The sequence below is a fragment of the Perognathus longimembris genome, chromosome 10 (genome assembly GCF_023159225.1).
Source record: "Perognathus longimembris pacificus isolate PPM17 chromosome 10, ASM2315922v1, whole genome shotgun sequence".
Classification (NCBI taxonomy): Eukaryota; Metazoa; Chordata; class Mammalia; order Rodentia; family Heteromyidae; genus Perognathus; species Perognathus longimembris.
The window spans coordinates 70,745,937-70,773,086 of NC_063170.1; the positions used below are offsets into that span (position 1 = coordinate 70,745,937).

At 59.1% G+C, this 27,150-nt stretch overlaps 1 protein-coding gene across 1 annotated transcript in view; it reads left to right on the forward strand.

The window, feature by feature from the left end:
- Nup210 (nucleoporin 210) overlaps positions 1-22,922 on the forward strand; it is a 79,685-nt gene extending 56,763 nt beyond the window's left edge. The window contains exons 26-40 of the mRNA XM_048356336.1: positions 2,257-2,337; positions 3,552-3,683; positions 5,201-5,359; positions 6,272-6,363; positions 7,722-7,896; positions 9,473-9,648; positions 11,535-11,755; positions 12,649-12,785; positions 16,509-16,632; positions 17,524-17,670; positions 18,648-18,898; positions 19,594-19,810; positions 21,089-21,184; positions 21,263-21,346; positions 22,110-22,922. Coding sequence (XP_048212293.1) covers positions 2,257-2,337; positions 3,552-3,683; positions 5,201-5,359; positions 6,272-6,363; positions 7,722-7,896; positions 9,473-9,648; positions 11,535-11,755; positions 12,649-12,785; positions 16,509-16,632; positions 17,524-17,670; positions 18,648-18,898; positions 19,594-19,810; positions 21,089-21,184; positions 21,263-21,346; positions 22,110-22,243 — 2,226 coding nt within the window. The 3' untranslated portion in view covers positions 22,244-22,922. The remainder of the gene's footprint in view (positions 1-2,256; positions 2,338-3,551; positions 3,684-5,200; positions 5,360-6,271; positions 6,364-7,721; positions 7,897-9,472; positions 9,649-11,534; positions 11,756-12,648; positions 12,786-16,508; positions 16,633-17,523; positions 17,671-18,647; positions 18,899-19,593; positions 19,811-21,088; positions 21,185-21,262; positions 21,347-22,109) is intronic.
- Positions 22,923-27,150: the final 4,228 nt, after the last annotated feature.

Below are 27,150 nucleotides of genomic sequence, written 5' to 3' on the forward strand. Positions count from 1 at the left end.
GGGGTGGGGGTGATTCCCCTGCCTAGGGCAGCCCCGCTGATGCAGGACATCCAGGCTGACTCCCCGGTCCTTCCAGCCGCCCTGCACGGATGAGCTCCGCGGCGCCCCTCCCCCTCCCAGTGATCCCCTGATAGTAACGATGGTGGCTGTGCCAGGTCCCTGGCACCCTTGTGTGTTTGCTAGTGTCCCCTTCTCAGACAAGCTGTCTGAGGGACCAGCCCATGGCCCATGGCCATCGTGGGGTAGTCCTGAGCCCTGGTCCAGTCGGGCCTGACAGCTCTGGGTCTGTGTGCACATCCTCTTCCCGCAGGAAAAGCATGTGTTCTTGCAAGGGGAAGGGGTTGCTCCTGGCCGAGATGCCCGGAGTGTGAGGCCGTGTGTGTCAGTTCGTAGATGTGTACCCTAAGCGTGGGATCATGAAAATCAGTAGTTCAGACCTGGATTTGCACTTCCAGGAAAATGCTCAGCCAGAAGTACCCTGTGCTGGGCAGGTTCGTTTTTTTGTTTTTTGTTTTTTTTTTCTTGGCCAGTCCTGGGCTTGGACTCAGGGCCTGAGCACCGTCCCTGGCTTCTTCCCGCTCAAGGCTAGCACTCTGCCACCTGAGCCACAGCGCCACTTCTGGCCGTTTTCCATATATGTGGTGCTGGGGAATCGAACTGAGAGCTTCATGTGTAGGAGGCAAGCACTCTTGCCACTAGGCCATATTCCCAGCCCAGGTTCGTTTTTTAATCAGGCTAGCAGGCAGCTGTCAGGCCGAGGCAGAGCGGTCTCCTCCCGGGAGAGTCTCCTGCCCCCACCCCAGCGGCATCGATGCCCGGCAGATGACAGTCTGTCTTTCTCCGGGGTGGGTGCTCCTCAGTAGAGAAGAAGGGTGGACCATCACGCTCCCCAGGAAGGCCCTGGGATGAGCCATCCCCTGGGGCTGACTGGAAACCCAGTCTGTCTTGAAGAGTGGTGTGCGCGGCACAGGGTGGCTATGGACGAGACCCCACCCGGGTTCCCGTCTGTCCACCCTCCCTCGTGAGCGTCCGTGTTGCTCAGTGTTCAGAGCATCCAAGCCCGGCACCTGTGGGAACTGGCAGTGGCCACCCTCCCGTCCTCCTTCCCCGAGGCTGACTTTGATCTGACATTGAGTGCATTGATTGGCTCCTTTTCCCAGTGGTTTCAGCATCTGTCTCCCAGAATCCTACGGATTCTCTGAATGGCAGAGGCAGCTTCCCAGATTGCATGTTATCGATTTCAGGAAGATAGCAAGAAAGTATCGAGCACAGAAAATTGTCCTGAAGAGTAAACTGCAGGACCCTACATGGCCCTGCTTTATTTCTCTCTCTACAGTCAGGGTTGTGGCTCAGGAACTGGCTCTTTTCCTCCTGGGAGCTCAGGTGGTGTGGCTGAAGCGACAGCGGCTGGACATTCAGCCGGCCTTTCCTCCTGGCCCCTCTCTCATTGCGGCCTGGCCCCGTTGGGTGCTTTTCCTTGTAGCCCTTCCATGCGGTCAGCTGGGGAGGTGCTGGAGAAAGGCCCTGGTGGTTCTTAGCAGAGGGAGTGGCTGGGCCATCCGCTCCTCTGAGAGGCGTCTGCTTGAGCTCAGACCGGCAGGGGCGCGGGGTGCGGCCCCCACGTCTGCTGGACATGTGATCTTGGTCAGATGCTTCCAATTCACCTGTCCGATCCAACTCACACGATCAGCACCCAGGGGCTGGGGATGGTCTGCAACTGGCGGAAGGAGCTGGAACAGCAAGAAGGAGAACAGAAGAAGAGAATGAATGCTTACTGGGTGCCTACAAGGTGCTCCGCTTTTGCCCCAATCCCAGGCACAGACATAAGCTGAAGTGCTATAGGATTTTCTCAGTTCAAGTCTTTGTGAGTCCAGCACTGTGAAGAAGACAGAGTTAGTCCTTGACTAGATTACCCAGAGACCGGAGCTCAGGATGAGAAAGGGCACAGAGTCTGCTCTCGTCACCCTGTGCCCCGCTGAGTCAGACAGGCGGGATTAGGGGCTGTGAGATTCTAGGCCTGTCCTATGAGGATGTCCAGGCTGGGGAGTGGGCCCCGGGCTCTGCTCCCAAGTCTGATGGTGACCTGGGGAAGGCAGGGCTGCAGGCCCGGGAGGAGACCCAGCTGTGGGAACGGGGTTGACTGGCCCGTGCGGCCGAGCCACTCCACGGCCAGGCTCTGGCAGGTGAGTGTGGCGTGGGATGTCCTCCTCCTCGCCCCGCGACGACTGTCCGCCTGAGGCCCGCCTCTCATCCTAGGACCACGTGGAGGTGGAGGTGCTGCAGCTCCAGGCAGTGAGAATCCGTGCACCCATCACACGGATGAGGACAGGGACCCAGGTGAGTCCGAATCCTGCTTAGGTCACGGCTCCTTGTGCTGGAATCGGCTCCACCTGCCCTTTTGTCTCTGAGCCCAACGCTGGGCTCAGGCCCCACTCCTGCCCTCGATCACGAGGCTGATGCCATCCTTTCATGCATAGCAGCCACCCAAGTTCCGTGTTTGTGTCTTCCTGACTGATGGCTGCTTCAAGGCACTGTCACCTCTCCGTAGCTAGGGCAGCATCTGGCATGTGCCAGAAACTGGTGGAGCTGGCACTTACGTCAGGATGGGTGTTCTGTCTGCTCATCCCGTTGGGTGTTCATAGCAACCCTGGAGGTGGGTGTGAGAATTGTCACCATGTTAGATGAGCAAATTCATAGATGTAAGAGCAGAATGCTGTGTAGTGTCTATGCAGCTGTGACACTTGTCCCTTGGTATCTGAGGGCACTGAAACCCCGCGTGCACACCAAAATCTGAGGATGCCCAGTCCCCTCAGTGATGTAGAATCAGCATAGAACCAGTGTCCACCTTTCCGTATGTGTCACTCCATCTCTAGTGAGTTACAGCACTCGTCCTGTAGCCCGTTCTCAGTAGTTATCACAGTATGTGGCTTAGGAAATAATGACAAGAAAAAAGTTTAAACATTTTTCATTATAGATAGTCCCCCCCCCCTTTTTTGGCTGTGCTGGAGACTAAACTCATGGCATGGTGCCTGGGCCACCCGCCCCCAGTCCTTGCCCCTTCATGTTTTTGATCCATGAATGCTGAACCTGAGGACAGAGCAGGCAGGTGGTAAGTTGTAGACCTGGGAACTGTGGGGCTGTGTTGCTGTGCCCGCTGGCAGGAAGTGACCATAGACAAGGAGCGCCTGGGCCCTGACACACTCACTCCCATGGCCACGGCCCCCTGCGGGGTGGCATGGGGATTGGAGGGCCAGGCGGTGTGGGCGCGGCTGCAAGGGGCCTCCGCAGGCGTCCTGGAGCTCGGTCCTCCTGGACAGCGCTCTCAGGCCCCCCCATCGCTGGGGAGGGGCTAGCTCTACTTCTGCTGGGAGTGTTTGCTCTTTGGTCAAACCGCCCCAGACGTCCTGCCGTCTCCTTGTCTAGTGATGGAAGACGGCTCACTGCACAGTCGGCTGGAAAGCTTTGGAGGGGGATGAGGAGAGGATCGGGTAGGCCGAGGGGGAGAGCCCAGCACGGGGCCCCGTGCTCACAGGGCCTGGCGTTCCCCCCAGATGCCTGTCTATGTCACCGGGATCACCAACAACCAGAGCCCTTTCTCTTTTGGCAACGCTGTACCAGGCCTGACCTTCCACTGGTCTGTCACCAAGCGGGATATCCTGGACCTCCGCGGGCGGCACCACGAGGTAACCCCCCGCTGAACCCCCCACATCCCAAACGTCCACCCGTTCTCATCTAGAAACCCCCCTCCCAGACTCCGCAGGCTTCTCCCAAGCGTCCTACACGTGGGCTTTGCAGATATGAGCCGTGCTCTTTTGCCATAGCTAAGTGTCTGAGACGGGGTCCTTTCGAGCCATTTTGAGCATGGGCAACACTGGCCCTGCTCTGAGGAGGGCCACTGACCACATCACAACACGGTGGGGGCATGACAGTGGCAGTGTGTTGGGGTACAAGAGACAGGAAGCCAGAAAGCAGGCTGGACACGATCTTGCTCTTTCATAGTGACTCACTGGGGAGGAGCTAACAGGTCCTTGTAGGTCCCTGTCCGGCTGAGAACAGCATGCAGAGCAGCCTAGTTCCCTTGCACGAAGCCCCGCCCAACATACACCGCCTCCTCTGGTCCCTGTGCTGGGAGCCAGCTGCCAACACGAGAACCACTGGAGGCCACGGCTGCCCGGGGTAGAGCAGTGAGCAACCTTGTGGGAAGGCAACGCGTTCTGGGTCACAGGGGCCTTTGTTTCCTCCCTGCTTTCTGAAGTGATGCTCAGCTGTCCGGGTCTCTCTCCTGCTTCATCCCAGAGAGCACGCTTCCCTCTTGAGACCTCTGGGCTGGAAGGGCTGCACAGACCATTTTAAGTCCCTCTTTGTGTTGTGTGAAGCCTCCAAGTTGGCAAGGACTTACCGGGGTCACCCAGCAAGCTGGTGGGGAAGCAGGTGACAGCCAGTGGGCATTTTCTGCAAAGTTGCTATGGAGTTGGTTGGAAAGGTCTCTTCTGCCTTGTGTGTGGACAGTGAGGCCGGAGGCCTGGGAGGCGGGCAGGGCACAGACACGGGGCCTCGGGAAGGCTTCTCCCGCCCCACCTTGTGGAACTAGGGTGCTGTCCCTGGTGGCTCTGTCCCTGCTCCTCATTCACGGGACCCTGGCTGTCAGGAGGGCAGAGCCAAGCCCTGTGCAAGCCCACATCCTTTTGGGCGACTCAATGCATTGTGCTTGCTCAAGACTGAAGAGTCTCCTGCCAGAAAACCCCCCTGTCCAGGCGCCAGAGCTCACGCCTGTCATCCTAGCTGCTCAGGAGGCTGAGATCTGAGCATCCAGTGCAAAGCCAGCCCGGGCAGAAAGGTCCATGAGACTTTCATCTTCAATAAACGACTCAGAAAAAGCCAGAAGTGGCACTGTGACTCAAGTAGTAGAGCACTAGCTTTGAGAAAAAGAAGCTAAGGGACGGTGCCCAAGCCCTGAGTTGAAGCCCCAGGACTGGCACAAAAACAACAACAACAACAAACAGATGGTGGCTCAAGGGGGAGCCCCAGCACTTTCCAGTCACCCCACAAACTTGACAGGACTCAACTTGGGTAATGCCCACGTGCCAGCCCTGTATGGCAGATCTGACAGGGTGAAAGAGTCAGACGGCCATGAGGACCCAGCGTAGAGGTGCTGCGCCCCTGGCCTCGCCCCCAGAACTGTGTTCAATGTCTTTCCCAGGCATCCATCCAGCTCCCAGCACAGTGCAACTTTGCCATGAATGTGCATGGTCGAGTCAAAGGCCGGACCAGGCTGAGGGTCGTGGTCAAGGCTCTGGACCCCACGGCAGGACAGCTGCATGGCCTTGCCAAGGAACTCTCAGATGAGATCCAAATCCAGGTACCAGGCAGGGGTCAAGAGCCGCCGATAGGGGCTGGGGGTATAGCCTAGTGGCAAGAGTGCCTGCCTCGGATACACAAGGCCCTAGGTTCGATTCCCCAGCACCACATATACAGAAAACGGCCAGAAGCGGCGCTGTGGCTCAAGTGGCAGAGTGCTATCCTTGAGCGGGAAGAAGCCAGGGACAGTGCTCAGGCCCTGAGTCCAAGGCCCAGGACTGGCCAAAAAAAAAAAAAGAGAGCCGCTGATAGCTGGGGTGGCTGTGAGGGAAGGAGACACTCGGGTGACCCGTTGTCACCCTGGGGCCATCAGGGGCCATCGGAGTCCTGCTAGCCTGGAGCCTAGGGCTGGGGTGTCCACCGCGGCTGGGCCTCCCCTGCCCCCAAGGCGCTTTCAGTCTTCTGGGGAAAGCAGAGGATTGATCTCAGCTCGATGGTCATAGAGGTGGGGGAGGGGGAGGCAAGGGGCGGGGGTAGGGATGTGCTATGGGAGTGACGATGCAGGAGGAGGACTTTGGGCATGTGCAAAGGCCTGGGGGTTGAGAGCAACTTTTAGTGCTCCAAAAATAACACATCATCTTGAACCAACCCCAAAACAAAATAAGAAAAAGCGATCTCGGCCGGCAGCGCTGTCGGCTCATCCTGTCTCGCTGGGCATGAGGAAGACACACAGATGTGTTCCCTGCCTCCCTGGCAGGTGCCCACATGGGGGCCTGTCTGCTTTTCCTTACCGTATCCTTGGCCTCTCTTGGAGGCCAGCCTTCCCTTTCACGTCCCCAGCTACCTGGCAGGTGCCACCAACAGTTTGTCTCATCCCAGGTCCCGTCCCCCTTGCTGTGGGAGAGAGGCAGGCACCTGGACCGGACGTACCTGGCATTCATAGGAAGGGAGGCTCACCCTCTCTCTTTTCCAGGTATTTGAAAAGCTGCGACTGCTGAGCCCTGAAATAGAAGCAGAACAAATATTAATGTCACCCAACTCACTTATAAAGCTCCAGACAAACAGGTACGTGACTCAGCTCTTGTTTTCAGCGAGGCTGAGGAGCAGCGCTTGCATCCGACAAGTCATTTGTCACAGTTGTCAGGAGCCGTGGGTGCTTCCTGGGAGTCTTTCTGTGACTGCCCGCGTCGGGAGAGGGAGTGGGGTGGCCTCTGCGCCCCCTTCTCTTCCCAGGGGCCTCCTCAGCTGCTCAGCCTTCTCCTCGGGCCCCTCTTTTCCCTGCAGCCTAGAAATAGTGTTCATGCTCACTGCCAGGAGACCAAGTCGGAACTTGGCGGTGCTAGATCTTTCAGTGCCGCTGTGATTGTAAGACTCGCTGCTGAAAGTGTAGCCTGTGAACTAGCCACATCCCCGGGGAGCACACTGGAATGCTAGTCTCAGCCCCACCCCAGGCCTTCGGTGTTCAAACCTCGCCCTTAACAAGCTCCCCAAGGCCCATGGGGTAGGAATGGGGGGAGCAGACGTGATCCCACGGCTCATCTGGGGGTGCCTTTCCCAACAACCACCAGAACTGAACCGGAGCGGCAGTTGCCTATTGGGGCACATGTCACCTGAAACACACACACCTGCCACCCGAGGTCCATTCAGCCAGAGGAAGCCAAGGCGGGGTGCTGCGCCCGGCTCTGAGAACACGGAAGCGAATGACAGAGGGGGCCCAAAGGAAATGTCTGTGGAAACACTGTAGCGGTCCAGCCAGAGCCTACGCAAGGGCTTCTGCACAGAGACTTGGGGGAGGCCTGGCACAGATGGGGTCTTTGAGGATGAGCTGCCCCTCCAGCTATGGAGGGGGGTTGGTAGAGGACTGTCCGAGCCGAGGCCGTGACTTTAAAATCATCTGGAGAGGTTCTGTGGAGAGGACAGCAGCCCCTGGAGCCGGGGGCCTTTCCTTCCTGTGCCTCTGCTGTTACTAAATGCATAAGCGCATAAAAGCCTATGTCACTTATCTCCCGCAAATCCCTTTCTTGGGTGGAAGTCCGGTTTTTGTCCTCACGGTGTGAGGGCATAGGCCAGATAGGATGCTGCGCCCTTTTCCCAGCTGAGGAAAAGGCTGAGGGGACCGCACGCACAGGTATGGGCAGGGAGCGCCGGGTTCTCCGTCCTGGGTCCTGCCTGACAAAGCCCCACACTCACCCACTGTGCCAGGCACACACACTGCCAGCAGAGCGAGCGACCGCTCAGGAGTGCCCGCCTCACGGCCTCTCGCGCGTGCTGGTGGACTCCAGAGGTTACAGGCAGCAGAGGTGCCAGTGCACTGCAGGGCCAAGACTGGACTCTGCTGCCTCCCGGGGGCCGCGGCTGGGTCTCGAGGCATTGGCCCCGGGCCCCTCGCTGCTTCTGAAACAGACCTGCCTTGTTTTCCAAAGGGACGGCGCAGCCACCCTGAGCTTCCGGGTCCTGGATGGGCCTGAGAAGGTTCCCGTCGTGCACATTGATGAGAAGGGCTTCCTGGTGTCCAGCACCACCATTGGGACGTCCACCCTTGAAGTGATTGCCCAAGAGCCTTTTGGGGCCAACCAAACCATCATCGTTGCTGTAAAGGTACGGTGTGGGTCACCCTTTCTGGATAATGGTTCCAAGTAGGACTTTACCTAGGAATCACTCAGGGCAGGGATCCTAGATAGATCTTGGGCGACCCCAGCTAGAAATCCTTGGAAATCATGGACTGTAGCTACATTGATTCATAGATGGTGAAATGGAGGCCCAGTGAGATCTGTGAAGAGCCTAACCACCCACATCTTCACTAACCGAGCCTCAGCCGGGGCCAGACTGATTCTCAGGCCCCTTAGACGGTGTGCTTGGGACCTAGCGTGCAAAGCATGCGTGCCGTGCACTCCAGGCCCTGGGACGCCCAGTACAGTGGCCCACTTTACAGATGTGGAAACTGAGGCTCAGAGTAGCTGTGACTGGTGACAGTGATTGGCAGCAGACCTTGTGTGGCTCAGGCCTACGTTCCTCCGTCAGGGCAGGTCACTCTCTCGGCCCCCGCGGCTTTCACTCGCTTCGGGAACGCCTCATCAACGTCCTGAGCAGACCCTGCTTCCCATCTCCTGGCTGCTTTCTGATCCTAGAGAACAAAGGAAACATAGTCACTGGAATTTCTTGTTTCTGCTTAGGCTGCAGGCCTGTTCATCTGTTCACTTCAAGATGGGGGCCTGGCATGGCGCCCCCCACCTTGGTTTTTTTTTTTTTTTTTTGGCCAGTCCTGGGCCTTGGACTCAGGGCCTGAGCACTGTCCCTGGCTTCTTCCCGCTCAAGGCTAGCCCTCTGCCACTTGAGCCACAGCGCCGCTTCTGGCCGTTTTCTGTATATGTGGTGCTGGGGAATCGAACCTAGGGCCTCGTGTATCCGAGGCAGGCACTCTTGCCACTAGGCTATATCCCCAGCCCCCACCTTGGTTTTTGAGTGACAAGAAGCAGCTGAGGGTTGCTGTTTCAGTAGACATACATTGACTGCATAACAGGCACTACCTCACTCAACTTTGTCGGTGGGCTTTGGACTTTGAGGGACCAGTTTTTTTTACCAGGACAGTGTTGCCTTGAGTTGGGATAGTGTTTTACTGCTATTTATATAGCATTCGGGTTCAGAAATGGCTCCAGAAACCCATTTCCTTTCCCCAGCCCGAGCACCCGCAGGCTTGTGAGGCCCCCGGTGATCTAGCTGGTAGTGTTTCTCTAGGAGCTCCAAGAGCCAACTCCCCCGGGGACATGAACGGTCTCAGCCTGGAAATGCCTCTGCCTTGTGAATAATGATCAGATTTCTCTGTCAGGGAATTTGGCTTGCTTGGGTTGAGTTTTCTTTCAGTGAGTGCAGCCTGCTTTGTTCAGAGTGGAAATCATGTCCCTGGGCGAGGGACTGAGGTCTCCCCACTCCTCATGACCCTCGCCAGCTGGCCGCAGTTGTTCCTGAGCTGTGGACCCCTGGAGCAGTGGATGCCTCCCTGGGTGATGGGTTCTCAAAGAGCCTGACAGAGGTCTTCTCCGCACCCGTGCGGTGTTCCGGGTGAACGGCCGTCTCCGCACCCGTGCGGTGTCCCGGGTGAACGGCCGTCTCCGCACCCGTGCTGTGTCCTGCCTGGCACAAGTCGACTGCACACTCATGCGGTACTGTCCTCCAGGTGGCTCCCATTTCTTACCTGAGGACCTCCATGAGCCCTGTCCTGCACAGTCAGCACAAGGAGGCCCTGAGCGCCCTACCGCTGGGGATGACCGCGACCTTCACCGTCCACTTCCATGACAACTCTGGAGACATCTTTCATGCTCACAATTCAGTCCTCAACTTTGCCACCAACAGGTAGAGTGTGGGTGCCTGCCTTGTACCCAGATTTCATCTGTGGTAGAATGGGGTGACGGCCTGAGAGGCAGTGCTAGGGAAGGTGGTACTTTGGATTCTAGATGGCGCCCGCGGGACCAGGCCCGAAGCACCGGGTTCTGGTCAGGAGAAAGAGGAGCCAAGGGAGGGGAAGCATGGCCATGCAGCTCTGCCACTGAGGCAGGAAGTTGGTGGGTGAAGATGCCTCCTACCAGCAGGAAGCAGAGCTCCTGTTAGGGACTGGGGTCAGGGATTTGTCATGGGGTTTTTGTATGGCCATGACAGAAAGATGGGGGAAATGGAACCTTGGCTTTAGTTTGGCCCTGTTATCAATGGATGTAGCTCATCAATCCTAAAACCTGTCACAGTTCATTAGAACAAGGCACGGCTCTCCAATGGGCAGGCCCTGGTGAGGAAGGAGCCCGGCATTCTGAGCCCCCGCTGGGTAAGGTTCTTCACAACATCAGAGTTCACTAGTGGCAAATCACTGAAGTCAAGCCATAGCCAGGAAGAGTTGGAACAGCAGGATCTGTGCAGCCTCAAGTGTGGGTCTCGGGATTGCTCTTTATGAAATTCAACTGCAGCCTCCCTCCTGACATGAGGCTTCCCGGCTGTGGCTTCAGCCTGGCCTGCCAAATGCCCGAGACCCCTGGAGTCCTGGCTTGAGAGTGTGGTCCCCAGTCCAGCAGCACTAGTGTTCCATGGGGTGGTTGGGGAGGTGCTTTATAGAGCCCAGCTTGGTGGGGTTGTGAAGCGGAGCTGCTGCCCTGGTGGGTGCAGGCCGGCTTGGGAACAGGTCCTCTTCAGTCCCAGGAGGACAGAGTACAGGCTGGGGTGGGGCTCCAGGGCCTGCTCCCTGGGGGTCAGAGTTCTGGTCTAGGTATTGGTGACAGTCCATCGTGGGCACATGGAAGGACAGATGTACAGGGCATGGCATGTGGGAGAGACCAGAGTTTGGAGTTAGGCCTAGCCCTGACCCTGCTTCTGTCCTCTGAGGGCAAGACCGATCAGCAACCCCAAATGGCTTGCACGTGTCCCCCTGGGAATGTGGCCTGGCCTTCTGCTCATCAGCCAAGGGAGTGGTGGTGAGGGCCTCTGGCACGCTGTGGGGCTCTGCACGGAATCGGCCGTCTGTCAGCCTGCGACCCAGGAAGCCCTGGAGCAAAGAGCCTGGCTCTGGCTCTGCCCACCCTCAGCGGCACCGCACAAGTCACTCTGGCCCTGTGTGGCTAGGGCGCATGTCACCGTGGTCAGATTGGGGCTGGGAGCTCAGAGACCCTGACTTCACCCCTACCTGTACACCCCTCAATACCAGCACAGCCCTCAAGCAGGGTTGTTTTTGGATTTTGGGGGGTTTTGGTTTTTTTTGTTTTTTTTTTTTTTTGCCAGTCCTGGGCCTTGGACTCAGGGTCTGAGCACTGTCCCTGGCTTTTTGCTCAAGGCTAGCACTCTACCACTTGAGCCACAACGCCACATCTGGCTTTTTCTGTGTATGTGGAGCTGAGGAATCGAACCCAGGGCTTCATGAATGCTAGGCGAGCTCTACCGCTAAGCCACCTTCCCAGCCCTCAAGCAGGGTTTTAAGTGTTTTACCGCACTGGCTTGTTAGTTCACCGGCCTCAGCGTCGCTGGGCCGTCACCACCCCGCTTCAGGGAGCAGACGATGGGCTGCGTGCTTACCTCTGCTTCCACAGCAGAGGCAGCCTGAGCCCAGGCTTGTTGCTCTGCAGCTCGTTTTCTCCCTTAGCCTTGGCTTTTCTGAATATGCAGCCACTTCCTGCCGAGGGCGGGGGTTCTGTCCTGGGATGACAGGGGCTGCACTTCCTTTTCCTGAGCTGAGCTGAGCCTACCTCTCTCCCCTCGCTTAGGGATGACTTCATACAGATTGCCAAGGGTCCCACCAACAACACCTGCATCATCCGCACCGTCAGCGTGGGCCTGACGCTGCTCAGCGTGGGGGATGGGGAGCACCTGGGCCTCTCAGACTACGTCCCGCTGCTGGTCCAGCAGGCCATCTCGCCAGAGCTGTCGGGAGCTGTGGTGGTGGGAGATGTCCTCTGCCTGGCCACTGTGCTCCTCGGTCTGGAAGGTGAGAGGGACCGTGAGGTCACTGCCCGCCCTCCGCGGTGGAGGGGCTCCCTGGGGAAGGCTCTGCACCTGACCTGGGTGCAGTTGGAACCTGGAGGATGCCTATGGCGTCACTGCCCGGCAGTGCAGACAGGCTTCACCAGCCCTCGTCCTGGAACGGCGATGGCCAGGCCATTTTCACTGCGTGTTTGCTGTGCAACCCAGTCTCCCCTCGCTAGTCCACGCTTGACGTGGCCAGTGCAGCTGGGAGCTGAGCCTGGCACGTTGGTGGATTGTGTGGCCAGTGGCCATTGTTCTAGATGTGAGCAGCAAGTGGAGACTGGGCCAGTTCGGAGATTCCCGCCCCCTGAGCACCACCCTGGCCTTCTGTAACTCGTGTAGTTACCTGCTTCATTTTCTTTTCAGTCAGATCCTCTTTTTCTTCATTAATTCATTTTAAAAGGAAATGAAATACTACCTAAAGAAAAATAACTGCCACATCCAGAGTGTGGCTGTTGAGTTCTTTTATTGCATTTACCATGTAATGTGATTGACTTTGAAATCAGAAGTGCTGTCTGGCACGGAGCCTGACATCTGCTTTCTGGTTGCTGAAAGGAACTGACAGTGAGCTGCGGGCTGGGTGGGCGGAAGCCATGACTCATGGCAAAAGGGGTGGGGACTGGTGGGGCGGCACCTAGCCTAGCCCAGGACGGGGCGGGAGACCTTTGTGGAGGGAGATTCCAAGCAGGGATTTGAGCCATGGCTTCTGAGAGCAGCTGCCTTAGAGGAGCTCAGGCCCTGAGGCGGGCCTAGCGGGCCCTCTTTTGGGGCCAGGGAGCAAGCACAGAGGCTAACACCCTCATCCACTAAGCTAGGCCTTGACCGGCAGTGGGTGACATCCGGCTTCTTCTCCAGGTGTCTCGGGGACCTGGAGCTCCTCAGCCAACAACATCCTCCACGTTGACCCCAAAACAGGCGTGGCCGTGGCCCGGGATGTGGGCTCTGTGACAGTTTACTACGAGGTTGCTGGGCATCTGAGGACCTACAAGGAGGTAGGACCTAAGGGGGGCCAGAGGCGTACATGGCTTAGCCAGGTGTAGGGTGCGGCCAACCCCCAGGGGCTTGGAAGCTTCCACGCATTGGGAGCACCTTGTCTTCAGAGGACTGGCTCCAGGACCAAACTTTGCAGGTTCTCGAGTCCCTTAGACGCCATGAACCGACATGCCTCTCCTGCATGCTTTAAGTCATCTCAGGATGACTTACATCCTTGATATAATGCAAATGCTAAAGAACTGATGAGGAACTGTATTGTTTAGGGAAGAAGAAGAAGAAAACATATATATATATATGTATATATATATATATATGTTCAACCTAGATGCAGTCATTTGCCTCACAATATTCCTATTTGATTTCTTTTCATTTGGATGTGAGGACATGGAGTCTGCAGCCCAGACGGCTTGCTGCCCCCTCATGATTCCTCGTTCTTTCGTTCTTTAAGAAGCACGTGGCCCAATTCACAATAGCCAAAATTTGGAAACAACCCAGATGCCCCTCCACAGATGAATGGATCCAAAAAATATGGTACTTATACACAATGGAATACTACATAGAGATTAGGAATGGTGAAATATTGTTATTCGCAGGGAAATGGTCAGAACTCGAACAAATAATGTTGAGCGAGACAAGCCTAGAACACAGAAAACAAAGGGGCATGATCTCCCTGATATATGACTGTTAACAAAGGGAGAAGGAGAGACAGTAGAGACCAAGTCTGTGAACACTGTATATGTGCTTGATACATTGTAAATTGCATATGGGTCTACCTGACCTAGACAAGGGATGGAAAAACAGGTTGTAAGATATCACAAGAAATGTACACACTGCCCTACTATGTAACTGTACCCTCGTTGCACAACACCTTGTAAAAAAAATTTTTTTGCTTAATTAATAATAAAAAAATTAAAAAAAAAAAAAAAAAAAGAAGCACGTGGCCGGGGCTGGGGATATAGCCTAGTGGCAAGAGTGCCTGCCTCGGATACACGAGGCCCTAGGTTCGATTCCCCAGCACCACATATACAGAAAAAACGGCCAGAAGCGGCGCTGTGGCTCAAGAGGCAGAGTGCTAGCCTTGAGCGGGAAGAAGCCAGGGACAGTGCTCAGGCCCTGAGTCCAAGGCCCAGGACTGGCCAAAAAAAAAAAAAAAGAAGCACGTGGCCCCTGGAACCTCCTGCCAGAGCCGTCAGCAGCGCGGGGGAGGGGAATCTGTGGGCCTGGGAAGAGCCCCTGCTTCCCTGGCCTTCGACCTTCACCCTGTGTGATGACCAGAGGCAGCCTGGGAGGGGGGGGGTGCATAGTCACTGGGGTGGCCGGGGGAGTCACAGGCATGGCTGGGTACCCCTGGAGTTTGACCTCACCAGCAGAGTCCAACCTCCCCAGCAAGTCACCTTTCAAGACTTTCTGGAGGCAAACAAAACCGTTCTGTCTTGTATTTATCCCCAACCAGGAATAAATCAATGAGCCAATTCTGGCCAAGTCCCAGGCACTTCTCATTTTTAGAGCCAGCATGTGCTGTATGGGGCCCAGCAGTTTAACCTAATAGTTGGCATATTTAGTGCCGCAACTATGCGTGTTGGGCAAGCTGGCTGCCGAGAGAGGCATTCTGTGATAGTAAGGCCCTGCTTTCCCAGGAGAGCCCACCGAGGGTAGGCAGGGACGGGCAGCGGGCGCCAAGGTGCGTCCAGCTATAGAGCTGAGCCGAGGTGGGGGAGGGCCGGAACATCGGGTGTGAAGGGGCTCACTCAGTTCGAGCTTTGTGGTCAGGTCACAAAATGCACCGGGATCCAGGCTTCTGGGGGTCACGCTTGAGCATGGCCTTGATGAAAGACACCCATCTCCATGTTTTTTTGCCAGTCCTGGAGCTTGAACTCAGGTCCTGGGCACTGCCTCTGAGCTTCTTTTTGCTCAAGGCTAGCTCTCTCGAGCCACAGCACCACTTCTAGCTTTTTCTATGTATGTAGTACTGAGGAATGGATCCCAGAGCTTCATGCATGCAAGGCAAGCTCTCTACCACTAAGCCACACTCCCAGCCCACTCCATCTCCATTTTTTATGCCAATCCTGGGGTTTGAACTCACGGCTCAGGCACTGTCCCTGAGCTTTTACTCAAGGCTAGCACTCTGCCATTTGAACCACAATCACCACTTTTTTTGGTAATTAATTGAAGAGTCTCACGTGCTTTCCTGCCTAGGCTGGCTTTGAATGGCAATCATCAGCTCTCAGCCTCCTGAGAAGCTAGGATGACAGGCATGAGCCATTGGCGCCCGGCCCCATCTCAAATTTTAACGTGATACCTGGGTTCAATCCCAGATCAGCCACCAAGAGACAGTGTGACCTTGGCAAGTTCCCTAGCCTCTTTGTGTCTCAGCTTTCTTGCCCTCAGATAAAAGGAGCTGCCTTGTGAAGCAGTGCCTGGCCGCAGCCAGTGCTCTATAGGAACCAGGCACCATTGGAACCGAGGGTAGAGCAAAGCTCATGTTAGATTCCGTGGGGTTTTTCAGCCAGAATATCAGTTGGGGTGCGTCTTGGGAAGGTCTGGTGGGGTGTGGGTGAGGGAGTTCTTGCAGGGTATCTAGCTGGTGGACTGGGGCAAGCACTCAGCACAGTAGACAGATGCTAGAGACACTCAGGAGGGAGAGTCACCCCATCTGGGAGCCCATGTGGAAGGGGGAAGGAGGGCCTGGTGGTGGTCCTTTGGGGGAAGATGGTGAGGAAGGGGCCTTGAGGGTCTGAGATGGGCACTCTTTCATCAACTGGGCCCAGCCTGCAGCTCCTGGCTGAAGCTTGAGGTGAAATGGGGGTCTCTGGCACAGAGAAGGTGGCACTGGAACACCTTGGCTTGGGCAGAAGACAGGAGAGGGACTGGGTAAAGGTAGGGGGTGGGGTGCAGGAGATGGAGAAGAGCCGGCATGGCGGCCAGAAACAGAAGACAGGAGCGGTAGGAAATGAGAGCTCAAACTGGGTACTTCTGGGCACAGAAGTGGTAGGCTCCTCGGGATGGCAGATTCCCTGGGCAGAGGCAGTGCATGGCAGCCGAAGCCCCTGGTAAGGTCAGAGGGGACTGAGGCCCACCCTCAGCTCCACCTCCACAGCCCCTAGGACTTCGGAGCTTTGGGGGAGTTGCCGCCATTCCTGCTCTCAGGCACTCCCACACTGCTAGAACCTGCTAGAAGCAAGAAGTGCTAGTGCTGTTCCAAGAGGGGGGGTCAGCCTTGGGTGGCCTTGTAGCCAGCAAGGACCACTAGGCCTTCAGGACCCTTTGGAGGCAGGGTCACCCCTCCCCCCAAGAGGTTGGGACATTGCAGGTTGCAGGATAGGCCAAGGGAACCAGGCAGGAGAGGGGCATCTGGGAAGACTGGATTCTGGGGCCTTCATTAACCAGGCATTTGGGCCACCAAATGCATTTTGAGTACACTAGAGTATATCCTTCCTCTTTGCCACAAGATTAGCCAGCCAAATTCGTGAGCAGAGAAGGGACCACAGCAGGAGCTTAAATCCTCACAGTCCCTAGCTTGCTCTGGACCACTGGATGAGCCGGAGCCTACTGTTCAGTCCAGGTCTGAGCAGCCTGGCCTCCCACCCACCGCTGCCGTATGCCAGGCTGGCAGTGAGGCCTTGAGCGTTGAGCCCCAGCCTTGTCACCTGGGAAGCCGCAGCGAGGTCAGGAAAGTGTCTGGTATACAGTGGGTGCTTGGTGCTCTCCTGTTCCCTCCCTAGATAGCGGTCATCATGCCTCAAAGGACTGTGGCCCATCGCGTCCACCCTGCCCAGAGCAGCTTCCCGGAGGACACGGCCTCCAGAGTGATGGTCACCGTGGGGGACAGAAGCTCCAACCTGATTGGTACACAGGGGGCCTGTCATGTTCGGGGGGAGGGAGGTAGCATCTGTAGAGGCTTCACCGCTGTTGGGGTTTGGTGTTGTGGCTCTGGGTCCTGGATGTGCTAGGCAAACCCTTCTCCACTGAGCCTCACCCTGAGCCCATGCTTTTCATATTCACATTTACCCCCCAACTCCAGAGAGCCTTTAGTCCCAGCTCCTCCACTCCTTGCAGCGTTAGAGAGACTTGAGTCCTCCACAAGCTGAACCGTGAAAGGCATCTTCATAAAAGAGCCGGGCTCCCAGACCTCGCCTCTTCTGAGTGGGCCATGTGATTGCAGCCCTAGGGCACCGGAGCAAATCCACTGCCATTAATGCTGGAGACGAATGACTTGGCAGACGGGTCTTCTGGATTTGATTTTTCTAATTACCTCTCCTCAGCCATGCGTGGAGCATCCCCCCGCCCCCCCGCCCCACCCCCAGCAGCCAACCGCAGCCTCCGCAAGTTACATAAGTTGGTGCAGGCCGGTTTTTTAGTTAAACAATTGGGGGAATTAAGTGCCACGGTTACTCGTAGGATGACTGGGGCAGGCTTATTTCGTCCTATCCCTTCCTCCCTCCCTGTGGGTGCCGGCACCCCCCGAGGCGGCGGTGCACTGAGTCCGCACGTCCCATGGGAAGCGGCCTGTGCGCAGGCCCGGGGCCAGAGCGCGTGCGCGTTCTCTGGAGTTGCCAGGCATTCGGCGGCCCCTCCTCAGACAATGTATCCTCAACATTTATGGAAAAACCAAAAAAAAGTGCTACCATTCCACCCCGGCTCTGCTGTGTGTGGGAAAAGTTGGGGCGCAGGTGCCGTTGGTGGTGTGGCCAGCCTGGAGGGCCTGACCCCAGACTGCCCACCCACTCCTGCCTCTAGGAGAGTGCTCCCCTTCGCAGAGGGAAGTGATCACAGCCTTGCGCCCAGAGTCACTCATCAGCTGCCAGCTCCGCTTCAAGCAGGACGTCTTTGACTTCCCGGCACGGGACATTTTCACCGTGGAGCCAGGGTTTGACGCTGCTCTGGGTGAGTGCAAGAGCCTGACAGTGCTGCGGTGTGGCAGGGGCCCCAGTGCCGCCAGTGCCGCACGTCTGCCCTCGGTCCAGCGTCCACCCGGAGAGCAGCCTGGGCAGTGCGGCCAGGCCCGGCTTCTCTACCCCTGGCCTCTGGGAGGCGCCTCCTGAGCTCCATCCACACCACCGCACCCAGCACAGAGGTGCCAGAGTTCAGACTCAAAAGAACCCAGGGTCCTCATCCGTCATCCCACCCCCCCTCCTGTGGGTGCAGGCTGCTCCCCGCTCGGAAATAGGCCAGCTGTGCCCTGTCCCCTGGCTGCGTGGAGCAAGGCAGAGAGAGGCTGGGTTCTTGCTAAGCCCCAGCTGCCCCAGCCAGCATGCTGGCCCGCGCTCTAGTCCCGGACCAGAGCGGCCAGCCGACAGCCCCCGGGGACGCCCAAGTGGTGGCCGTGCGGAGGACCTTTGCCATCCTCCAGGTCACCCTGGTTTGGAAGCTCTGTGTCTCACAGGGCAGGACAGCACCCAGACATCCAACCCCACAGGGCCTCATCCTCGCGGAGCCCTGCGCGTCCTGGAGCTGAGTCTAGGTCCTGGGCAGGACCTAGACGGTGTCTGCGTTAGGGTCATGGGCATCGGCACGCCAGTGTGACCCACAGCCAAGTGCTGAGCTGAAATCGGTTTCCCACCCAGTTGCCCTCATTCGGGGCCAGGTCCCAAGCTGCAGAGCCGGCCTGACAGGCTTCCTATCACGAAGCGCTGGGAGCGGGAGCTGGTGAAGGGAGACTTCCGCGATGAGGGACTGCCGGGTCCCGGCAAGGGTGTCCAGCCTGGACCAGGGCTCTGAAAGGCCATTCCCGAGGGGACTCCTGGAGGGGGGCTGCTCACCTGGGCTCCGGAGGATGCTTGGGAGTTTCTCGGAGAATCGGGGAAGGGGACGGGCTTCGGTGTGCAGGAGGGAGGGGACAGGCGCCCCGTGTGTCTCCCCAGGCCAGTACCTCTGCTCGCTCACGATGCACAGCCTGACAGACAAGCAGCTGAAGCACCTGAGCATGAAGAGGACGGCGCTGGTGGTCACTGCCTCCCTGCCCGGCAGCCTCCCCTCTGCAGGCAGGGCTGCGGCCGAGGTGCCCTTCAGCCCGGGGCTCTACGCCAACCAGGCAGAGATCATCTTGAGCAACTACCTCACCAGCTCGGAGGTGAAGGTGTTCGGCGCCGGGGAGATTCTGGAGAGCCTGGAGGTGGGTGGCAGCCATGCGTGCGGTGAGGCGAGAGCCGGCTCTGGGCAGGGCTCCGAGCGCGGGGAGCACAGCACCCCGGCCGTCCCTCGCACATCAGAACCTTACTGTAAAAGCTAAGCTGTGGGTTCGCTTTCCGCCCGCGCTGCTGCCCTCGCCGGCTTCGCGGCTGGCTTCGCGTGTGGAGCGGCACTGGGACTCACAGGACGCGCCCCGCTCCGCTCCAATGAATCCCCCGAGAACACTGACACCCGCCGGAGGAAAGGGGCCTAGTCCCCATCCGCGCCACACTCCCGCCAGCTGGGTGGCCGGCCAACACTCTGGAAGGCTCTGGAGTCTGGGGAGCCTTCAGGGAGAGATGCGGCCTTCTCCCTGCTCCTCTCCTCCCGAGGGGGACTGGGGTGGGGAATGAGCTGTGTCGGGGTGTGGGGGGAACGGGGGCTGCTGTCCCACACTGTCGCTGGAGACGCGAGATGCCCGGGACTTTGTGCTGGGTAGGCACTGCTTGGCGCAGCCCTCGGTTAGAATAGAAAGGCACTGGTTTGACCCTTGCTTAAACCCTGAGTGCGCGCGCTGTTCCTGGCTGCAGGCTGCACCCTGTCCCGAGGAGGACCCAGTGGGGTCCCCATCCAGACCCGGGCCTGGGGGCGGGGGACATGTTGGGCGCCATCCAGGCCTGCGATGCGCTGCCCCTGCAGGTGCGGTCCGCGTCGCCGGCCGTGCTGGCCTTCGTGAAGGAGAGGTCCCTCGGGCCGCCCAGCTTCGTCACCTACACGGTGGCCATCTCGGACCCCACGGCCGGCAGCCAGGGGCCACTGTCCACGGCGCTCACCTTCGCCAGCCCCGCCACCGGCCAGGCCCTCACCATCCCCGTCACGGTGGCCTTCGTGATGGAGCGCCGCGGGCCCGGCCCCTGTGAGTCCCGGGAGGGGCGGCGGGGTGGGAGGACGGAGGGCGTCCCCCGGGGCGGTGGGTCCACACAGGCAAGAGGACGGAGGGCGTCCCCTGGGGCGGGGTGGGGCGGGAGGATGGAGGGCGTCCCCCGGGGCAGCAGGTCCGCACTGGCAGGCACTCAGTCAGCTGTCAGCGAGCCCCTTCTCCAGGGACCCCAGGGCCTGGCCAGCCTTCCACGGTGGCTCACGCACCCTCCCCTGCACCCAGCCCCCTGCCTTCCTGCTCTGGGACCGCGTGTGGCCCCAATGCAAGCCCTTGGCATCCACTGCCCCCCCACCCGGGACTGCGTTCCCCACATGCCCCCTGAGCAGTGCCCTGCGCTGCCAGACCTCAGCCTGCGTGCTGTGGCCCGCTTGTGAGATGAGGAGGCCAGCACAGGGCCCCTCCCCCCAGGTTACACGCAGCACGGGAGAGAGCAGGGCCCCTCACACGGAGAAGGTGCGCAGGGAGCCAGGTTGGCTCTGTGTCACTGCCATGCCCCCGCCAAAGCCCAGCCTCCACGCCAGGCGGCCGCAGGTCCCCCGCACAGAGGGAACAGGCAAACGAGGCGTGGCAGCACTGAAGGGCAGCACAGCCCAAGGGCGCTGGTGGCCTGGGCTGGGGCCAGTACCCGGGGGAGCGCCCCACGGTCATCAGAGGGACCCGGGGATGCACATCATGCACGCGGAATAGGGCAGGGACATGGCGGGTCAGCGTGGAGGAGGACTGCAGGGGACCCGGCGGGGCGGGAGGATGCTGCCGGCTCCTGTGGGTGGTGGGCAGGGGTGGAGAGCCGGTGGGGGTGGGCAGGGGTGGGGAGCCGGCGGGGGTGGGCAGGGGTGGGCCTTGCAGGGGGTCGGAGAGCCCACCTGCCCCTCCAGCGGCGGGCTCCAGGCTGGCGCGCCCCTTACCCCCTGTGTGCTCGCCCTGCCGGGCGGTCTCCCCTGCTCTCCTCCCCGGGCTCCGGGCTGCTTCCCGCAGAGGCGGTGTGGAGCCCTGGCCGCCGCCTCGGGGGAGCCATCGCCCAGGAGGAGCGTGGGGCTGGGCGGCCCGAGGAGAGAGGAGGAAGCCCTTGAGTGTCAGCCCAGGACGTCAGCGGCCCCCTCGCCAGCCCCTGTCGTGGCGTCTCAGGCAGCACTGCTGCTGTGTGGCGGGGGTGGGGGGGTGGGAGGTGGGGGGGCTGTAGGGACTGTGGCATGAGAGCACACAGTGCCGCCGGGGCCCCGTCCTGCGCTGACTGACGGCTCCTCGCTGACGCAGATGGCGCCAGCCTCTTCCTGCCCTTCCTGGACTCCTACCAAGTCATGTTCTTCACGCTCTTTGCGCTGCTGGCCGGGACAGCGGTCACCATCATAGGTGAGGCCCGGGGCCCGTCCAGGTGTTTGCGCCCAGCCCGCCCCACCCCCTCTAACCACCCGCCCTGGGTTCTTGCAGCCTACCACACGGTCTGCGCACCCCGGGACCTGGCTGCATCCCCAACCCTGCCTCCCCGGCCTGGCTCTCGGCACAGCGCCCCCTGTGAGTACCTCAGCACGGCCCAGCCCGGCCGGGCCCCTGTGGGGGAGGAGGAGGCCTGGGGCGGGGTGGCCTTGGGGTCCCGATCCCAGCCCTCAGTGGCCCGTCACCAGTCAGAAGAAACGCTAGGGCCTGGGACACGGAGTGCAGGCCTGGGGGGGGGTGCACCCCGGTGGTCCTGGGTCGGCCCGGGCTCCCTGGCCCTGGCCCAGGATCGGGGAGGCCCCGAGCCTGCGTTGGACAGCCGAGGGTAGCAAGGGGTCCTCATGTGGGGGACAAAGCTGTCCCGTGGAAGCAGGCCAGAGTGGGGACAGGCACGCCGCGAACACTGGCTGCCACTGCCCAGAGCGTGGCATGTGCTGTGGCATGTGGCGTGTGCTGTGGCGTGTGCTGTGGCGTGTGACGTGTGCTGTGGCGTGTGCTGTGGCGTGTGGCGTGTGCTGTGGCGTGTGCTGTGGCGTGTGGCGTGTGCTGTGGCGTGTGGCGTGTGCTGTGGCGTGTGGCGTGTGTTGTGGCGTATGCTGTGGTGTGTGGCGTGGCGTGTGGCGTGTGGCGTGTGGCATGGTGTGTGGCGTGTAGCGTGTGCTGTGGCGTGTGCTGTGGCGTGTGTTGTGGCGTATGCTGTGGTGTGTGGCGTGGCGTGTGGTGTGTGGCGTGTGGTGTGTGGCGTGTGGCGTGTGGCGTGTGCTGTGGCGTGGCGTGTGGCGTGTGCTGTGGTGTGTGGCGTGTGGCGTGTGCTGTCTCTCACTTCCCGTCCTCTCCCCAGACTCCACAGCCTCCTCGCCATTGTCTTCCTTGTCCTCGGCATCCTCGTCGCCCACCTCCTTCAGCTCCCTCTCTCCTGGTCGCAAAGCCCGTCCTCCCTCGGGGCTCTGGAGCCCGGCCTACGCCTCCCATTAGCCGCGCGTGGGTGCCCGCTGTGGGCGTGCCCGATGAGACCCGCCCTGGCTGGGCCCGTCCCGCTGGGGTGGCCCCGGAGCCGGCTGCTTGCTGCAGTCGCGAGCCCTGAGGCGGGCGGCGTCCCCTCGGCGGCCGCCTGGCTCCCTGCGCGGCGTCTGCGGCTCGTTCGCGTTCCCTCTGTGTGGCTCCAGCGCCTGCAGCTCTGTGCAGACGCGGCCATGGGGGGGCAGCCCCTCCCCCTCCCCCGCAGAAGTGGACGTCCTTCCCTCAGTGACTGCTGGGACGAGGGGCAGGCCCCGCCCCTCCTGGACACCTCAGGAACACAGCCCAGAAAGATGCTGGACTCGGCCCCGCCCCGGGAGAGACCCCGCCCTCGACGTCCTCGCGCCCGAGGGGCTGAGACCAGTGCCGCCCCCCGCGCTTGTTCTGTCCACCTCTCCAGTACCTCAGCAGATCTGAGCCAGGGGCCCAGGCCGGGAGGCCTCCCCACCCCGAGCCGGGGAGCCGCCCGCGGGGCAGCCGCAGGACACCAGGCGTCCCGAGCCGGGGAGCCGCCCGCGGTGGGCGCTCGTGAAGCTGTGATGGAGGCCCCGCCTCGCCCGCTGCCTGAACCGGGGGGCCTGGGGGGCCGGGGCCGTTTTCTTTGCTTTGTTACTAAAGTTGTGTGTGGTTTCCTAAAGGGCTGTGGTCGTTGCTATCCTGACCCGCCTCCCGGCCTGTGCCCACTCCCTGCCACCAGCGCCTGCCCCGTCAGGAGGTGCAGCCCCGAAAACGCGCTCAGCGCCCCCTCCTTCCTCTCGGGCACCTGCTCCTCCCGCCGGGCTCCCCTGAGCTCGTGCTCCCCACTCCCGCCTTCCAGCCCTCCGGATGGTTCCCTGCTGGCTGCGGGCCACCTCCCTGTCATCCTGGAGTCCCCCACGGCGGGCCCCAGGAGACAAGCCCTGCGCTGGAGCTCTGCCTCCTCGCCCAGCTTCCTGAGGCTGGAACCTCACCCACGGTAGCGACCATGACCCTGCTGCCACCGCGGGGTGCAGGTGTCCCAGGGCCGGGGCTGTTGGGGCGAGGGCCGTGGGAAGGTCAGGCCTCTCTGTGCGCTCCCTCGGGGCCTGGCGTCAGGAAATTCTTCTATGCCCCTCCCCTCCCCCCACCCCCGGCCAGGATGGCTGTCCAGCCTCCCTGCCCCAGCCGCTAGCACCTTCACGCCTGGGGGCACAGGCAGGGGCTCCCGCAGCGCACCCCACGAGGCACACTGAACACCGGGCGACCAGCCCCGCTTAGCTTCCTGTTCCCAAGCCAGCCACACAGCTCTCCCTGCGGGGCCAGCAAAGGCTTCGGCACCAGTTAGCGCCAAAAATACAATGCGGCGTACAGATGGTTCTTCTCTGGAATTCCCGTGTTTGGCCAGAAAGGACCTGTCTGCCCTCGGTGTGCTCTGCAGCCGCAGCCAGGACCTGGGGTTAGGACCCATCCACACCCGCACCGTGGGGTGGCAGCAAAGGCCGGGCCAGGGCCACCACCTGGAACCTGGAGGGTCCCCGGCAGGAGGACGCTCACCTTGCTCTGCCCTGCCTGCCTCCGCCCCTTGGCCTCACCACCTGCCCACTGGAGGGGTGGGGCTCACCGGTCTGCGTCAGGCCTTGAGCCTCTGCAGGCGGGGAGGGGGTTCACATCCCCGTGCCCATCAGGAAGCTCTGGGAGCCTGGGGTGGGGCGGAGGTCTCAGGTCCTCCTCAAGCCTGTCCCCCTCCCACCCAGGACAGCACACCACGACTGGGGGAATGGAGGGCGGCTGGTGAAAGCTGCTGACCTGGGGGTCTACTGGCATTACTGCAGCCTTTGAGGCCAAGGCGTATCTCTTGAGCCAGGAAGATGCATATCTCTATCTATTCGTCTGTCTGTCTGTCTGTCTATCTATAATTTCAGCAGTTGGTACTGCTGAATTTGAACTCAGACCCTTGCATTTGCTAGGCAGGCCTTCTACCAATTAAGCCGTGCGCACAGCCCATTTTGCTCTGGTTATTTTTGAGGATTGTAATCCTCCTATTTACACTTTCTGCCATAGCTAGGATGACAGACGTGCACCATCTTACTAGTATTATTCTTATTAGTAAGGGTCCCAAACTGTTTGAGATCTCCGGATCCCCACTCTGTCAAGCGGCCAGGGCTACAGGCCACCGCACCCGGTGCAACTTCTCTTACTGAAGCGTCAGGACAGAGAGCACTGTCCTGCAGATTCTTCTAAACTTTTACTAACGTGGCCAAACTGGTATTTGCGGTCAGTCTTGAGCAAAGAATTGGAGGAGACACGTGGGTTGCACGAAGCAGGTGGACACACTAAATAAAGCAGGTGAGGTGAAGGCGTGCTCGCGGTGTACCGGCAGCCTTAGCCGGGGAGCCGCGGGGCCCCAGCCAGTGGATTCTGACGTCGTAAGGCTGGTTTGGGTGGTGGGTAGGGTAGGAGAGTCCCTCGCCCGGAGGAAGTGCATTCCCACCATGCGCTCTGGTATAACGATGCTAATTCATGCCTCAATTAAGGCGTTGCGTGAAAGGTCATGTCGTGCTCCACGCGTGCCACTTAGAGGGGAGGCCACCTTTGCGGGGTGCTTTTCTTGTTTGTTTCTACCATCCTGGGGCTTGAACTCGGGGCCTGGGCATCATCGCTAAGCTCCTTTTGCTCAAGGCTAGCACTCTACCGCTTGCGTCATCGCCTTCTGGGGGAGGGAATGGCGGGTAGTTGTTTGGAAGTAAGAGTCACAGATTTCCTGCCCAGGGTTGGCTTCACCCTGTGATCCTCAGATCTCAGCCTCCAGACTAGCTCGGATGACAGGCTACAGGATGCTTTGATGACAAGATCCTTTGCCTGGAGGATGTCGGGAGATAGGTCTTCTCCCTCTGTTGTCTAACCTTCCTCTCTTGCCTCAGTGCTTTATGACATCCAGAATCATGATGTTTTTTCTTCGGAAGTCCCATCATAGAGTGGCCGTTCCCTGTAGCCTCGCATGCCTGTTGTTGACCCGGTTGGTTTCTCTGTGAGAAGCGTTGCTCATTATAGTCAGCACTGTACTGGCTCAGATGTTGAAGGCTTGCTCCACTGGGTGGCGCTGTTGAGAGGAAGTGGAACTCGGAAAGGGCGGGCCTTGAGCACAGGAAGTGGGCCCTCGGAAGGGACCTGGAGGCAGACTCAGAACACACCCCAGGCCCTCCCCTTGCTCATGAGGTGCTGCGCTTTTCAGGGTCCCAGAGTGCTGGGTGACCAGATCATGGAACCGGGAGCCCAAATTACCCTTTCTCTTCGTAAGCTAGTCGTCTCAGGTGTTTTGGTACAGCAGGGCAAAGCTGACTGCTGCGGGCACCAAAGCCAGAGTCCCCCCCCCACCCGGGGGGATTATCGAGGAGTGGGACCACTGAGTCATGACAACCGAGCCCATTATCGATCTTGTTGAATACCATTAAGTTAGTTTGTGAAACCTTGTGACAATTGACACATCCACCAGCTGGATTAGTTCTGCTTCCCTCTTCCTTGCCAACACAGTATTGCCATATGTGTATATTTGTTTTTGCTGGCTTGGGAGGTGGAAAACAGCATTTTATGACTAATCCAAATTCCTTTATTGCTAGAGAAAATAAGCTTTCGGCTTGTTTATTGGTCATTTGGATTCCCCACTGTGAATTGTCTGTTTTCCATCCAAATGTTTACTTTTTTAAAGTTAATTGTCACTCCAAAAGAGATGTTACAAAATATGCTCTGTTGTATATGAGCCATATCAGCTAGCTATTGCTGTGTAACAAATGACCTCCAAATTTAAGTGACTTAAATCTGCCAACAAGAATTTTTAAGTCCAGGGCTCTGCTCATCTAGACTGGGCTTGGGCCGGAGTGGCTGGCTCCACCCCCTCCCCCTCCCCCCTCCCCCCCTCCCCCCCCCCCACCACACACACAGCTGGACAGGTCCTGATAATGACAATGTAGGTACGAAAAAGCACGTAGGAACACAGACCACCTCTCCAGGGGTGGCGGGAGTGGGCGTGCTCTCATTGCACTAGGGTATTTTGTTCCGACCTTCCATTCCCTCCTTTCTGACAGTGCTGGGGCTTGAACTTGGGGTTTTGCGCTCTTGCTTGGCTTTTACAAGGCTAGCCCTCTACCACTTGAGCCACAGCTCCACTTCCTGCTTTTTTAGTGGTTAATCGGAAATAAGATCTCACGGTCTTGGCTGCCTGGGCTGGCTTCAAACTGTGATCCCGAGACCTTAGCCTCCTGAGTGGCTGGGATTATAGGCGTGATCTGTGGGGACCTGACAGCTTTCCTTCTTGATTCATACTGACCCAGGCATCGGTCCCTGGCCCCTGAGGAGGAGAGAAATCTCACCGTTATGGAGAGACAAATGTTTGTTCTCTACCATACCAAGTATCTTCAACAAGACCTCACGAAGCCCATAGGACAAACTGACAAAAGACACTTGTATCTTATGTATTGATATTTTCTGTTTAGTAGTCTTTCTCCAAAATATTATTTTGGTGTCAGGCATTGAACCCTCATTCCTGCTAAGCAAATTCTCTACCACTGAACTACATTCTCAGTTTGCTAACAAAGCCAAATTCTAGAACCTGTGACCCAACTCAACTCCTTCCCTGTATGGATGGGGAAACTAAGGCCCACGGGTGGGGGGAGAGACTGGCCCCAAGGGAGACATCACGACCAGCCCGCCCTGACGTGGAAGGTTCCGTCAGCCATGCAGGTGGCCTGTGTCAGGCTGTTCACGCGGGTGCTTGCTTGAGTCACCTTGAGTTTCTGCTGAGACTCAGTTCTGTCTCAAGGAGCCAGTTAGAGCGAAGATCTCAGCCTTCAGTCAAACAAGCAACCTCAGAGTGAGGGAAAAGAAAACCGAAGGCCGACTGGGGGGGGAGG